Source organism: Molothrus aeneus, chromosome 23 (assembly GCF_037042795.1).
Source record: "Molothrus aeneus isolate 106 chromosome 23, BPBGC_Maene_1.0, whole genome shotgun sequence".
Classification (NCBI taxonomy): Eukaryota; Metazoa; Chordata; class Aves; order Passeriformes; family Icteridae; genus Molothrus; species Molothrus aeneus.
In genome coordinates, this window is record NC_089668.1 from 532645 (window position 1) to 546582 (window position 13938).

The 13938-nt window shown below is 60.2% G+C and overlaps 1 protein-coding gene across 2 annotated transcripts; it reads right to left on the bottom strand.

Annotated features, from left to right (window-relative positions):
• Positions 1–2084: 2084 nt before the first annotated feature.
• On the bottom strand, positions 2085–13733 carry ZDHHC18 (zinc finger DHHC-type palmitoyltransferase 18). 2 transcript variants are annotated; one of them, XM_066564724.1, is made up of 10 exons: positions 13486–13733; positions 11374–11534; positions 9837–9986; positions 9034–9171; positions 8583–8631; positions 8158–8260; positions 6879–6988; positions 5780–5879; positions 4007–4098; positions 2085–2670 (listed from the first exon to the last, which is right to left on the bottom strand). In XM_066564724.1, exons 1-9 carry the CDS (start codon positions 13731–13733, stop codon positions 4057–4059), a joined length of 1101 nt encoding a protein of 366 aa, XP_066420821.1. In that variant the 3' UTR covers positions 2085–2670; positions 4007–4056. The 2 variants fall into 2 exon arrangements, with proteins under 2 accessions (XP_066420821.1, XP_066420823.1); XM_066564726.1 differs by lacking the exons at positions 2085–2670; positions 4007–4098 and having other exon boundaries at positions 4436–5879.
• Between the last annotated feature and the right edge of the window lie 205 nt (positions 13734–13938).

The window sequence follows — 13938 nt, forward strand, 5'->3', positions numbered from 1 at the left end:
GGGCGCTCGTGAAAATGGGTCCCACCCCCCCGAAAAAGTCATATCACAGTCGTTTTTAATATGGAGATTGCCTCGGCGGTAATTGCGAGGGCTTGACAGGCAGGTATTTATTCCCACAGGTGGGGAAACCGAGGCAGAGGCTCCGCACCTCTCCCAGGCGCCGCGGGAGGGACCGGCCCAAAAAGCGGGGCACAGTCAGCGCTCGCCTTTGAGCCCCTCACGGTGGGACCCCCCAAAAACGTCCCGTGGTGGGAGCAGCGAGGGGAGACCCCATCCCCAGCAGCTCCAGCCCGGGGCTGCCTTTCCCCATCCCACCGGGGCCGTTCCGCATCTCTCGGGCTGTAAATGAAGGGGTTCAGCCTCCTCTCTCTGCAGGATTTCGGCTGTTCCGGGCTGGCCGTGGGCCGCGGTGCCCGATAGGGATCTGAGCTGCGCCTTGCGCTGAGTTTCACTCCGAGCCTGTTGCCACACGCCGGGCGCTGCCGCAGCCCCGGCCCCGGCCCGGCCTTATCTCCGTGCGGGAGCGTGCGGGGAGGGCAGGGTGGGGCGGGCGGCTCCGCGCCAAGGCCAAAGGGGGTTGTGATTCTCTCCGTGAGCTCTCGCTGCTTGGCTCCTGCCTGCCGACACCCGGCCGGGATCCCCCCGCGCCTGCTCAGCTCCCGCACCAGCCCTGCTGGGATGGAGGAGGCAGGAGAAACATGAGGATGCTTTTCCCAACCACTTCAAGCCCAGGAAAACACGCCCAGCCTCCACATCACCCCCTCTGCACCCTGGAATTCAGGAAAAAGGGATTCAGGGCCCTTCACTCCTTCCCGGCTGAGCCCCTGACATGTGCTGGGGTTTGGGGTGCCCAGGGCGCCATCGAGGGGCTCCCGTGGCAGCAGCGTGGGGGTGTTCAGCCCCTCCACGGCCCCCACAGCCCCTCCACGGCCCCCACAGCCCCTCCATGGTGAGCTGATCCCAAGGGAACAAGGAACAGGTGAGCAGGAGACCACGGCCTGTCCTCCACCCTCTCTGCCTGGGCAGACCCACAGAGACCCCCCAAAAACTGGGCACAAAACCCACCCCCCTCAGCGGGACTGGGGCCAAAGGATCACCCCAACGTACCCAGCCTGCCCAAACCCACCTCCTTCCCCTGGAAAACCCCAGGCAGGGATCCTTGGGTGGGTTAATCTGAGCTCGCGCTCCTTTGGGCAGCAAGGCCGTAATTTGGGTTTGGGTCTGCAACCCCCAGGCCTGGTGAAGGACTCAGAGCCTGCCCAGAACCATCCTGTCCCCCTGCATTTGGGGAGACCCCGGTGGGACCCCCCCTGCCCAGCAGGGACACGAGTGGGGCAGGGATGGCTCAGCCTGGGGCTGGTGTCTGAAGCAGCCCCTGCCCAAGGGGCTGAGCCGCTGCCCAATTTTGGCTGAGAGGAGGCTCAGGGAGGCTCTGCTCCACCCGTCCCATGGCCAGCAGGGGTGGGTGAAGGGCAGAGCCCAAATCCTGGCCAGGGGGGCTGCACCATCACCCCACAGAGCACCCATGGGTGCCCCAAAGGCCGAAGGGCAACGCCAAAAGGGGCACCCCAAGCCATTCTGTGGTTCTGTGACCACCCCGGGAGGGGGCACCCGGTGAGCCCAGCCCTGGGGCCGCTGCCCAGGCCGGAGCACGTCCCGGGAGCCCGGGGCAGGCGTGGGCAGCAGGCAGAGGATGCTCGTGGCCGTTCCCAGCGGCACCGGAGCGATGCTCAGAGCCCGTCTGGCCACCCTGCCCGGCCCTGCTGCTCCCCCTGGCTGCGGGGACGCCGCCAGCTCCCAAACATCAGCGGACAGCGCATTTTTCCGAGGGTGCTCACGGTGCCCCGGGTCCTGCGGGCACTGCCCGTGGCTCGTTCCCAGCCTGGAGGAGGGTGCGGGCCCTGGATGGCTGAGAGCGGCCCCAGACTGTGCCACGGCCCCGTTTGGGGAGCTCCTGGCTCCCGTCCCCAGCGCTGATGGCACCGCAGCAGTGCCAGCCCTCGGTGGCTCCCCTCGGCTCTGCTCGGGCCTGCCCAGGCAGGAGCCGCTCCCCTCCACCCGCCGAGCAGAGCCAGACACCAGAGTACACGAAATAGGAGAAACTTTCATTTTGTTACAAAAGTAAAAGGCATAAACAGACAGTGAATCCTACAGGGCTGGGGCAGGCCTGGCTGCCCCACTCAGCTCTCAGCCCAGCGAGGCTGCTCAAGGCGCTGGAGCCCCTTCCCCTAAATCCAGAGTCGTGCTGGGATGAGGCTGCAGGAGGAGCTGGGCCGGGGGCTGCAGGGATGAACTGACCAGGTACGAATTCCCATCAGGAAAGTCCTGTGGCACATGGACACGGCTTGGAGGGGCTGGGAGGGTTTGGTGCCCCCGGTTCGGCTGCAAATGCTCTGGAGAGATCCTGCTCCTCCCAAAACCCCGTTGGGACGCCAGCCACGACATTTCCAGGCAGGGAGGCATCGGCACCGTCACCGAGCGCCCAGCGGCGGCCCCGGCAGGGGCGGGCTGCGGTCATGCACTGGGGGCTGTATGGCTTTGAGCTCCGCTGCCGCCGCCCCGGGGCACGGAGGGACGGAGGGAGGGAGCGGAGGCACTCCGGTGGTCATGGCTGTGGGCTCGGCTCCCGTGGCTGCCCCACGAGAGGCTCAGGCTGCTGCTGCTGCGGCGCTGGATCCGCCCGGAGCGAGGGAGAGGAGAGGGGAGGAAGATAAAGAGAGAGTTAGAGCTGGAAATGGAGCTGGGGAGCAGCGGGAGCAGGGCGAGCATCCAGGCGCGCTGGCAGAGGGGCACCAGGCTGGGGCTCAGGGAGGAGGGGGCCCCGCCCTGCCCCGAGGCTCGGGAGCTCATGGGGGGCTGCAGGGAGGGGCAGCTCTCGGCCCACAGGTGACACAACCCATGCCAAGTGCCCTGAAGGAATTTACCTTGGCCACAGGAGGAGGAACAGGTGCTGCAGAGAGGAAAACGGGCAGAGGGGCCAGAGGGGTCACCCAGGCCACAGAACGGGTCAGGGACGGGGGTCCAGACCCGCCCCAGGGGCCAGGGCTCCTCCAAACACCAAACACCAAACCTCGGCTTGGCTGGGGTTCCCTCACACAGCCACGGCAGGCTGGGCTCCAGCCAGCCCCAGGCTGCAGAGCCCTCGGCCACACGTGTCCCAGTGTGTCACACGATGTCCCACAGTGTCACACGATGTCACACAGTGCCCCACAGTGTCATACAGTGTCCACAGTGTCACACGATGTCCCACAGTGTCACACGATGTCCACAGTGTCACACGATGTCACACAGTGCCCCACAGTGTCACACAGTGTCCACAGTGTCACACGATGTCCCACAGTGTCACATGATGTCACACAGTGCCCCACAGTGTCCCACAGTGTCACACGATGTCCCACAGTGTCACACAGTGCCCCACAATGCCCCACAGTGTCCCACAATGTCCCACGATGTCACAGTGTCCCACAGTGTCACACAGTGTCACACGATGTCCACAGTGTCACACGATGTCACACAGTGCCCCACAGTGTCACACAGTGTCCACAGTGTCACACGATGTCCCACAGTGTCACACGATGTCCACAGTGTCACACGATGTCACACAGTGCCCCACAGTGTCACACAGTGTCCACAGTGTCACACGATGTCCCACAGTGTCACACAGTGCCCCACAATGCCCCACAGTGTCCCACAATGTCCCACGATGTCACAGTGTCCCACAGTGTCCACAGTGTCCCACAGCGCCCCACAGTGTCCCCATGCAGACCAGGTGGCTCCAGCCCAGCACAAAGCCAGGAAAAACCAAACCTCTCCTTTTCTAGCAAAGCCTTCCTGTGCCCCCTGACCCCAGAGCCCTGGCACTGTGCCCCCGTGGGGGGATTCTGGTGGGATGGATGGGGCACGGGGATGGCAGCACGGCTGGGGCGATGGGCTCTGAGGCCAGAGCTGTCATGCAGTGCAGATGGGTGGCTGCAGTGGTGAGAGGGAGAAGGAAGCACTTTCTTACCAGCCAACCCTCAGAAATCAGGGCAAACGTCCGAGGAGGGGCAAATCCCGTCAGGCTGTGCAGGAAATGGCAAAGTCCTGGCAGGCATCCTCCTGGGGAAGACACCAGAGGTTATGCACCTCACACTGCCACAGGGCTGGCACAGATGGGGGCACAGATCCCAGCTGGGGACAGGACACTGAGGTGACAACAGCAGGGAGGGGATGAGCCCCTGCCCAGCCTGGAAATGTGGGACAGCAAATTCCCTTCACTGCAGCAGAGTCACAGCAGCGCCAGCTGCTGCTCATCCCTCCCTGCAGGAGCTTCCAGGAGTTCCCAGGCGAGGCCTGAGCCCAACAGAGTGCAGCTGGCACCTGGGAGATGCCAAACACCGGGACACACCTGCCCCCTTCTGTCTTCAAGGAGGAAATAATCATCCAAGCAGTTAACTCTTTCAAAATAAAATTTTATTGAGTAACAAAGGAAACTGGTTTAAATAAAAACAGGAAGGAGTCTGGCCCCTGGTACCCCCTCCTCACTGCTCCTCTGCCATGCCCCTGGCACAGGCACTTGCAGAGTACAAAGCACGACGCTGGTGAGCTCAGGGGGCCTGTGCTGCCCCCCAAAATGTGCTGCCCCTGCCCAAGGGTGAAACTGGTCTGTCTGATCCAAGGAAACCTGACAGGCAGCACGGCACTGTGAGCCTCTGCCCTGGTGCCAGCGTGCACAGCGCTCCCTGCACAGCACAGAAAATGTTCTACGTAGAAAAAAGTCCCACAAATTGTGCAAAAATATCCAGCAGCTTTGAATAACACGATTCAAGTATTGCTACAAGGTTTGTGACTCTGCCTTCAGCCCAGGGACACGGAGCTGGCTGCCTGGGTGCAGAGGGGTGCTCGTGGATGAGCGGCTGGAATGGCTCCCAGGGCCCTGGGGACAGCCCTGGGACACTCTGCTGTTCAGAAACCCAAAGCAAGAGCACACCACGAGCTTATCAGGGACCAGCACCCCCTCACTGCTTCCTTGTGAAACCCCATCTGGGAAGGAATTCAGGAACTCAGGAATTCTCACACTTTTCTGCTGCCCTTTTGTCTCCCACAGACAGGACACAATCCTGGGAAGCTCCAGCTCCCAAACCTGACCCCTGCAGCCTTGTACATCTCCTGAGAGCCACAGAGCACAGAGTGTTTCCTCTTCCCTGCTAGATGAGGGTCCCCTGACTCATGTCCTTGCTGCAAAACGTGTCTGACCAACCGGCAGGGCCAAAGCAGAGCCTCAGCCAGCACAGGAGCAGCAGGCATCACCCAGGACATCCTCACTTGCCTCCAGGGAGCCAGAACAGCCCTTCCAGGGAAACAGGGAGTGTTGATGGAGCTCACAGGGACACCAGGGAGGTGACACCTCCTCTAGCCCAGCCCTGAGTGGGAATCATCTGCCAGTGCCACCTCCAGCCTTGGCCCATCTCATTCCCAGCAGGAATCACAGCAAGGCCCTGGAGCTCTGGGGGCTCCTGGGGACCCCCTGTTCCAGCGCGAGTCCAAGGGTCCCACAAGCAGTTGGGCTCTGTCAGGCAACACCCCTGACAGGCCACCTCACAGTGAAACAAATGAACAAAAAGTAATAAATAAATGTAAAAAAAGAAGGCAACGCATGGCTCGAGTCTTTGGCAGCTCTGGGCACCAGGGCTGTCCCGCCTGAGGCCGGGCATGAGGCAGGGGAAGGAACTGGCTGGAGCAAGGTGCAGGCACAGCAGGCACTGGGCACATCACAGCCCTGCTAGGGAATGCCTCCTACCATGCTGGTGTCAGTTTTGGCTCCAAGGGAAGGGATTTCACTCTTGGGACTGGACGGGGTCCCGAGATCTGGCTGGATAAATCCTCTTCTGTCTATCAAACTGCAAAACAGGAAAGGAAGAGCAGGTCAGGGTACAAAGACTGAACCTGGGAGCTCACAGGGAGGCCACAGGGAAGGCTCCTCTCCCAGGAGCTGCAGAGCACAGCACAGGCAGGATGCTGGAGCACAGGGCTCCTGCCCATCCCATGAGCCACAGACCCCATCCCATGAGCCACAGACCCCATCCCATGAGCCACAGACCCCATCCCAGCAGCCACAGACCCCATCCCAGCAGCCACAGACCCCATCCCAGCAGCCACAGACCCCATCCCAGCAGCCACAGACCCCATCCCATGAACCACAGACCCCATCCCATGAGCCACAGACCCCATCCCATGAGCCACAGACCCCATCCCAGCAGCCACAGACCCCATCCCATGAGCCACAGACCCCATCCCAGCAGCCACAGACCCCATCCCAGCAGCCACAGACCCCATCCCAGCAGCCACAGACCCCGTCCCATGAGCCACAGACCCCATCCCATGAACCACAGACCCCATCCCATGAGCCACAGACCCCATCCCAGCAGCCACAAGGAGCTCTGGGCCACCACAAACCCAAAGGGGAACTGGCCAAAGGGCTTCACAACATGAAACCCCATGAAAAAGGAACAAACTGGAGTAAAATGCTGTAAAATCTCCTGCCCACAACCTCCCAGCCTGGCTCCCTGAATGCAGATTGACCAGCTCTGAATGGCAGCACTGCATTTTGGCACTTCTGAACCCACCACAAAGCCTGGGGACACTGCAGAGAGCAGGGCCTGATACAAATTATAAATCACAAAATATAAACCACGCTTTACTGTGCTGCTGTTAGCACCATAGAGCTGCTTCAGGACTCCAGCCTGGATCCCCCAGGGATCCCCACATCCCAGGACAGAGGTGAGGAGCAGAGCAGGGCCTGACTCTGCCCAGCTGCCCCATTGTGACAAGCTGCAGCTGTCCTGTGCTCTCCCATGGCAGGAGGCAATTCCCAGTGCCTGGAGGCCACGGGCTCTTACCTGGGATAGAAGGGTCCACACAGCACTGCACAGCAGTTTGTGAGGATGCTTTTATGGCTGTAGGGATTGGCAAACTCTGAGCCCCTCTTGTTTGACCAGGAGCCTTTGATCTGAAAGGGATGGACAGAGATTAGGAGGGGAAGGGTGGAGAGCAGACAGTGACACAACAACAGTGGATCCTTGCAGGGGTGGAAGGTTTGTCCCCGAGCACAGGGAGGACACCTGCAGGCACGAGCAGCCACTTCAGCATCCTCTGCTGAACTGCAGCCCCGCAGCTGCAGAGCTCCCAAGCTGTGCCCTCCCCTGGGCACAGCAATGTCACTGTCACCACTGCACAGCAATGTCACTGCTGGCACCCATCAGAGCAGGGCTCTGCTCCCTCAGGCTGCACAAACAGCCGGGGGATTCCCAGCCCAGGGGCTCCTCTGTCCCCACCCTGCAGCTGCTCCGAAACTGGCTGTGGCACAGGGGGTGGGCAGCTGCCACAGCTGCCTCGGGCTGCACTGAACCAGCACCAGCACCTCCACCAGCACGTTTCCTCCTCCTGTTCGACTTCCTCTCCCCAGCTGCAGCACGAGGCTGGAGCCACAGTGCTCCCAGTGCTGGGGTACAAACTGTGAGCTTCAGCCACACAGCCCTGAGCAGTTCTGCCACACCTCTGAATGGAAGGTGGAGGAGAAAAGGGAAAAAGCAAAACCAAAAGGGATGCAAACACACTTTCTGCAGTGCTGGAAGCTCCCAGCAAGGATTACAGGTACTTCTGGCCAGAAGGGCGAATTTTGACTCTGAGGATCAGACAGATCCTGCTTTTCCATACAATCTGCCCCACTCAGGGCACTCATTTGGTCCTTAGAGCCTGTGCACACCCCAGATTTGAAGGTAAATCTCATCAGATGTCTGTACATTGTTTGCTAATTAGAGATGAGGAACTGCCAGACACAAAGGGACTGGCCCAGGGTCTCAGAGGAAACCCGTGGTTATATGGGATGCTGAATTCAGATCACCAAGCTCACACCCAAATACTCCCCTGGGCCAGCCTCCCTTTTTTAATCTCACAACTCCTAATTTTAAGCGAGACCACAAACAGACTGGAAAAAACACACACGTGATGGTTCTAACTCAGCCACCTGAAAGTGCAGCCGTGGGCACAGGCTGTGTGCTCTGCACTGGGTTATCACAGGCAGTGAAACACTGCACTGGGGCAGCCAAGAATGCCCTGAAAGCTGCTCAGGATGGGTTGTGGACAGCCTGGCAGCAGGACAGGCATCCAGGTACTTACATCTTCGTTCGTCGTCAGGTTGGAGGCGACTAAGTAAGTGTGAAAACCTGAGAGGCCCAAAATGGACCAGACTGAGAAAAAACAAATCACCAGCTCCAGCACGGTGAAACAGAAGTCAAGGAAGTCTCAAGGAACAAAATCATCCCACAAGGAGAGGCAGAGGACTGTTTGGGGGGGTTTGGGCAAGCTTCCCATTCCCCGAGCTGGTTTGCGGGGATCCACCAAGGCACGGCCTGCTCCAGCTCTTCCCTTTCCACCTAAACCTGCAAACCGGGAAACAACCCACCCTTAGTCCCAGGTAGCCAGGGGACTAAATTACTTTGGGGAAGGGACAGCAGGGTGATGTGCAAAGAGCTCCTGGCCCCTCTCTGTCAGTGATTAGCGGTGCTGGGCACCCCGAGCAGCTTATGCCAGCAGAAGGATATCTCGCAGGGGTTGTCTTCAGAGTGGCCAGGAACCCATCCCTCTGAGAGCCTGCAAAGCAAGAGGGAACAGGAATGGCATCCCAGCAGGCAGCCCTGCCCCTGCAGCCAGAACTCCACCCCTGTGGGCTGTGTGGCCGTGTCTGTCTGCCTGAGGAACACCCGCAGTCTGGGATGCTGCAGGAATGTCAGTGCCCAAACACGGCTTCAGGAGAGCTGGGGCTGGTGGCAAAGTCACCTTCCCTGCCAGGGTAAGAGCAGCTCACCTCACCTGCTGTGGGGGAAGCAAATCCCCTCCCCAGCCCTCCAGGCCCCTGTGCAGCGAGGAAAAGCAGACCCATGGGACCCTTCAGTCCCTCAGCTGGTGCCACCCCACAGACCCTTCCCATGCTGTGTCCCACGGGAGCAGGGAGCAGAGCTGAGCTGGAGTCACAGCTCCCCGGGCAGGACTTACGCAGGGTGAGGTGAGTGACGACGCAGGCGAAGATGAAGGCGGTGAGGAAGGACAGGGACAGGATGAAGGCGTAGAAGTAGCGGTAGTTGCGCTTGCCCACGCAGTTGCCCACCCAGGGGCAGTGGTGATCGAATCTCTCTGGAACAAAGGCTCGAGGTGAGGAGGGCTCCTGCCACCCCACACCCAGCACGGAGCAGACTCTGCTCAGCCCCCCAAAACGAGGAGCTGTAAACCCATCTGCACCCCGAGGGCAGAACCTCTCTGCAGCAGTGCAGAGGCACAAAGTTTCCATGGTGTCTGTACCAGCCTGGCCACACACACTGAGGAGCCTGCAGTAAACCTTGAGTTTGTTTACAGAACCCTCCTCCCAAAACCAGGGAAAACAGAGCCATGGAGTCTTGGATGTGCTGTCCCTTGCCCTGAGACACTGCACTAGTGCTGCTTTCAATTTAAATGCAAAGGAGACAGACCATGCAGTATCCTGTTTCATAATCCTTCAGGAGAAGCAAAAAGCAATGTGTCCAGGAACACAAGTGACAGGATCAGAGACAGGACCAGAGGGAATGGATGGAGCTGTGTCAGGGCAGGGCCAGGCTGGATATTGGGACAAGGTTCTTCCCCAGAGGGTGCTGGGCACGGCCCCGAGGCTGCCAGAGCTCCGCGAATACTTGGACAATGCTCTTAGGGATGCCCAGGGTGGCACTGCTGGGGTGCCTGGGCAGGGCCAGGAGGATCAGTGGTGCCTGTGGGTCCCTCCCAGCTCAGGATACCCCGTATTTGTTGCCCAGCTAAGCCCTGCTCACCCACGCAGTTGTCGCAGACGCTGCAGTGCGAGGTGCGTGGCGGACGGAACATCTTGCAGGTGTAGCAGTACTTGAGCTTCACCACGTACTTGTTGATCACCACCTCCATGGTGCGGGCTGGGGGACGGTATGTGGAGCTGCCCATGCTGTCTGCAGGGACAAGGAGGGACACTCACACCCCTGTGCCACCCCCCAGCCAGGGCAGGGGCTGGCACGTGCTCTCCTGGCTTTAACAGAACACAGGATTTGTTGCAGGGTGGGCAGCCAAGAGCCCCAGTCAGCTCCAGTATTATTTATGGCCTGTCCTTGTTCAGTGGCGATGGTGCTGGGATGCCAAGAGGAAGCAGTGAGTGCCCAGTGCTGTGGAACATCACGTAATTTACAAACAGTGAGTGTGAAGCAGCAGCCCAGGAACACCAGCTCATCTCTGCACGTCCAGCAGGTCACAACAGGCAGCCTGGCTGTGCAGGCACGTGTGGCTCTGCCACAGGAGATCCTGCCACTGCCAGCACACAGCCTGTCACCCCACAGCTGCAGCACTCCCAGCCTGCAGGGACTCGCCTCCATCACTGTGGGGAAGGACTGCAGCAGGTCCCGAGTGCTTCAGTAGATTCCCTGGAATTTGACATGTTTGTGTTCACAGCACAAGAGGATTCCTCCTCCTCCAGGTTTAAACTGAGGATTTTTAGGGGCACTGCAAGTTACATCTCTGTGTGCTGCCACTCCATTATTCCCTGGAGGCTGTTCCTGTACACAGCAAGAGCTGGAAACCCCTGGTATCATGTTTGCAGTTTTGGGGGTTATTCCTTTTAGTCACTCCCAAAAAAGTACCTTTCCAACTGTGAGGAATTCTTTGAAAATAGTGATGCAACAGTGAGCATGGTAAGGGGATAATAAGTGGATTATATTAGCAGTAACAGCTGGCACATCAGGCAGCATCTGCAGCCAGATTACTGCTTTAGGCCCTTATAAATAGAAACATGGATCACCACTCTGGGGATATTTAAAAACCATCTTTAAAGTCAGATGTAGAATTACCGCCTTGCATCTGTCTTCAGCAGGACAGATTCAAGCTGTCTCACATCAGCTTTGCTAAAGCATTTGCTCCAACCTGTCACATCAACAAGGTCCTCAGCTCCTGGATGCAAACACCTCCTTGGCTGTCCCCAAACCAGCGTGACAGAGCAGTTTTTAGAAGAGGACAAACATCAGCCTACTCTAAAGAACACCTTGCAGCACAGCAGGCTCAATGGCAATATCAAAAAGCATTAATTGTCCTTCAACTCTGCTGCCTGGGAAAGCGCTGGGACTGAACAGGAGCAAAAAGCACCTGAGCTGCCCTGCAGATCCTCTCTGAGGCACTGCCTGAGGAGCTTGCTGCACCTCTCATCACGACTGTAAACACTGTCAAGCCTCACAATCTGATACTCTGGATTTTTCTCCCTCCTGGACAAACCCAAAGGAGCCAAGGGGCCTCATCGAGCCTGGAGGGTGCACAGACACACACAGAGCTAAACACAGGGATCAGAGCTCTCACCAATTCGCCTCTCCAGGTCTGCAGCCTCGCTGGGGGTGGCTCTGGGCAGGATTCCTGGGTCCCTGAAGCTCGTCTGGAGCAGGCAGCTGATGACAAAGAAGAAGAGGACGGCGGCAATGATGGGGATGGCCAGGGTCAGGTGACTGGCAAGGAAGGGGCAGCTGTTGAAAGATAAATAAAATGGAATTGTTATCAATCACTGCACAGACCCGCTGTCAGCTGGGACATCACACCACCACCACCTATCACGAGGCAGTGGGCTCAGCAGCCAACCTGGGGCTGGTTTTGCAGAGATGGGGACTGGTGTGATCACACCCCACACCAGGGCAGCTCTGTTACGCACAGGCAGCAGCTGAGGACAGCAGAGGACACAGCCCTGCACACACGGAGCCACTGTCCCCTCCTGCAGAGCACCCAGAGCCAGCACAGGATGGGCTGCCCCAGCCCCGAGGGCTGCAGGCAGTGCTCAGGCTCTGCAGCACTCTGAGAGGATTAAGCAACTTTTGTTTCACCTCCCCAGTTCAGCTGTCCAGAACAAAGCACCCACCAAGCAACAAAACCCCTTCAGTCCAAGCCTGAGCCCCTCTGTCATCCACAGAAAGGTCTGTGAAAGGAGAGATGTGAGCTTGTTGTCAGCCCTTTCCTGAGAGAACCTCCAGAGCCTACTCTGCCCCACTAGGGAACAAAAACCACAGAAATCATAGAATTCCCAAATGGTTTGGACCTTAAAGATCATCCCATGCCACCCCTGCCATGGGCAGGGACACCTTCCACTGTCCCAGGCTGCTCCAAGCCCCGTCCAGCCTGGCCTCGGGCATTTCCAAGGAAGGGGCAGCCACAGCTGCTCTGGGCACCTGTGCCAGGTTTTCCCACAGAAACCATGAAATGCAGACACAGACAAGATGTATTTGCTGTACAGCCAGCAAACTGGAGCCTGTGCGACAGAGGCATCCTGCTAAAATAACAACTTGGGAGAGCCCCGGGGCATCTTCCAAGCACGAGAGAGTGACTCGGCAAGAAGGGAGGCAGAGCAGATGTCCTGTGTGCTCTGCCCGGAACACAAAGCCCTCACTGTGCTGAGCTGCCCGTCAGCCCCCGACCTGGCACAGAGCTGTCAGGCCACGGATGATGCTGAGAAAGGGGTTTTTCCATCGGGATGCCGTGCCTGCTTCCCGCAGCTGCCTGTCCCTTTCAGCTCATCCGACTTCTCAGAACCTCTAATCCGATCAAGTACTTTCATCTCCCCACCAGCAGGCTCGGGCAGCTCTGCTCCGAGCCTCGCAGGGATAACGCCGTGATGCCAAGGCAGGCGTGGCCCCCCTGCTCCAGGGAAAAGCGGCTCCCATGCATCCCGGGACAGAGACAGGCAGGACACCAGAGCCCTCCTAGGGGAGAGGAACCCGGGGTGCTCCTTCCCCAGCCCCCAGGGCAGCACAGGACACACCGGGATGCTCCTGGCTCTCCCCTCCCTCGGGCTGCAGGAGCAGGGAGCTCCCCTGGACCAGCTTCCAAAGGAAAGGAAAGAGGCAGCTCCCAATTCCCCAGACTCTGCTGCACAACGGGGGCCGAGCTCCAGCGCAGACCCTCCAGGTGGGACCCCGAAGGGTTTCACCATTTAGAAGAAACACTGCTCCTAGACCCCAGTGGTGGACAAAGCCTACGAGCCTCGGGGGTTTCCTTGGTGCAATTTTGGGCCAATTCTCTTCTTGGGAGCAAAAGGGGAGACCTGGGGGCTGTATTTAGAGGCCAGGGGGGCATCCTAGGGGGACGTTAAACCCCTCCCTGGGGCCAGACTGAGCAAACAAGGCGCAGAACGACCCCTGCCCACCACAAACACACCTGGGCACAGGTGATGGGGCAGTGACTGCCCGCACAGGGGGTCTGGGGGCTGTACCGTGGGAAAGGGCAGTGGGCAGCAGGGACAGCGGGGATCCCACGGGGAAGGGGACCCCCAGCCCACCTCCCTCCCAGCACGGGACCAGCGTGGGTGCAGCTAAGCCCGGCTGCCCCAGAAGCAGGCCTTAACGGGGGGACAAGCAGCCGCAAGAGGCGGCCCCGAGGCACGGAGCCCGCCCGGCTGCGGGGCGCCGAGCCCGCCGGGCCCAGACTCACTCGAAGGCGAAGAAGAGGCCGCTGGTGGCCAGGATGAGGCCGAGCGTGAGGGCGAAGACGCCGCTGTGCCGCGCCAGCATGAGGCGGCCGCCGCAGTAGAAGCGGTTGCGGCCCGGGAACACCTCCCACTTCCTGCGGGGCCGCCGCGCCGCTCCGGCCCGCGGGGCTGCGGCCGCCGGCCCGCCCGGGCCCTGGCCTGGCGTCGCCGCCGCCCCGGGCGAGATCTGCCGGTACTCGCAGTCCTTCATGGCCCCGCCGCGGCGCCCGGAGCCCCGGCCCGGCCCCGATCCCGGCCCGGCCCCGCCCCGAGCCCCGGCCCGGCCCCGATCCCGGCCCGGCCCCGCCCCGCCGCACAGCGCCCCCTGCCGGCCCCGCCGCCACACCGGGAGCGCAGCGGGCCCGACCCGGCACCGACCCCGGAACCCGTGACCCCGACTCCGACTCCCGCCCCGA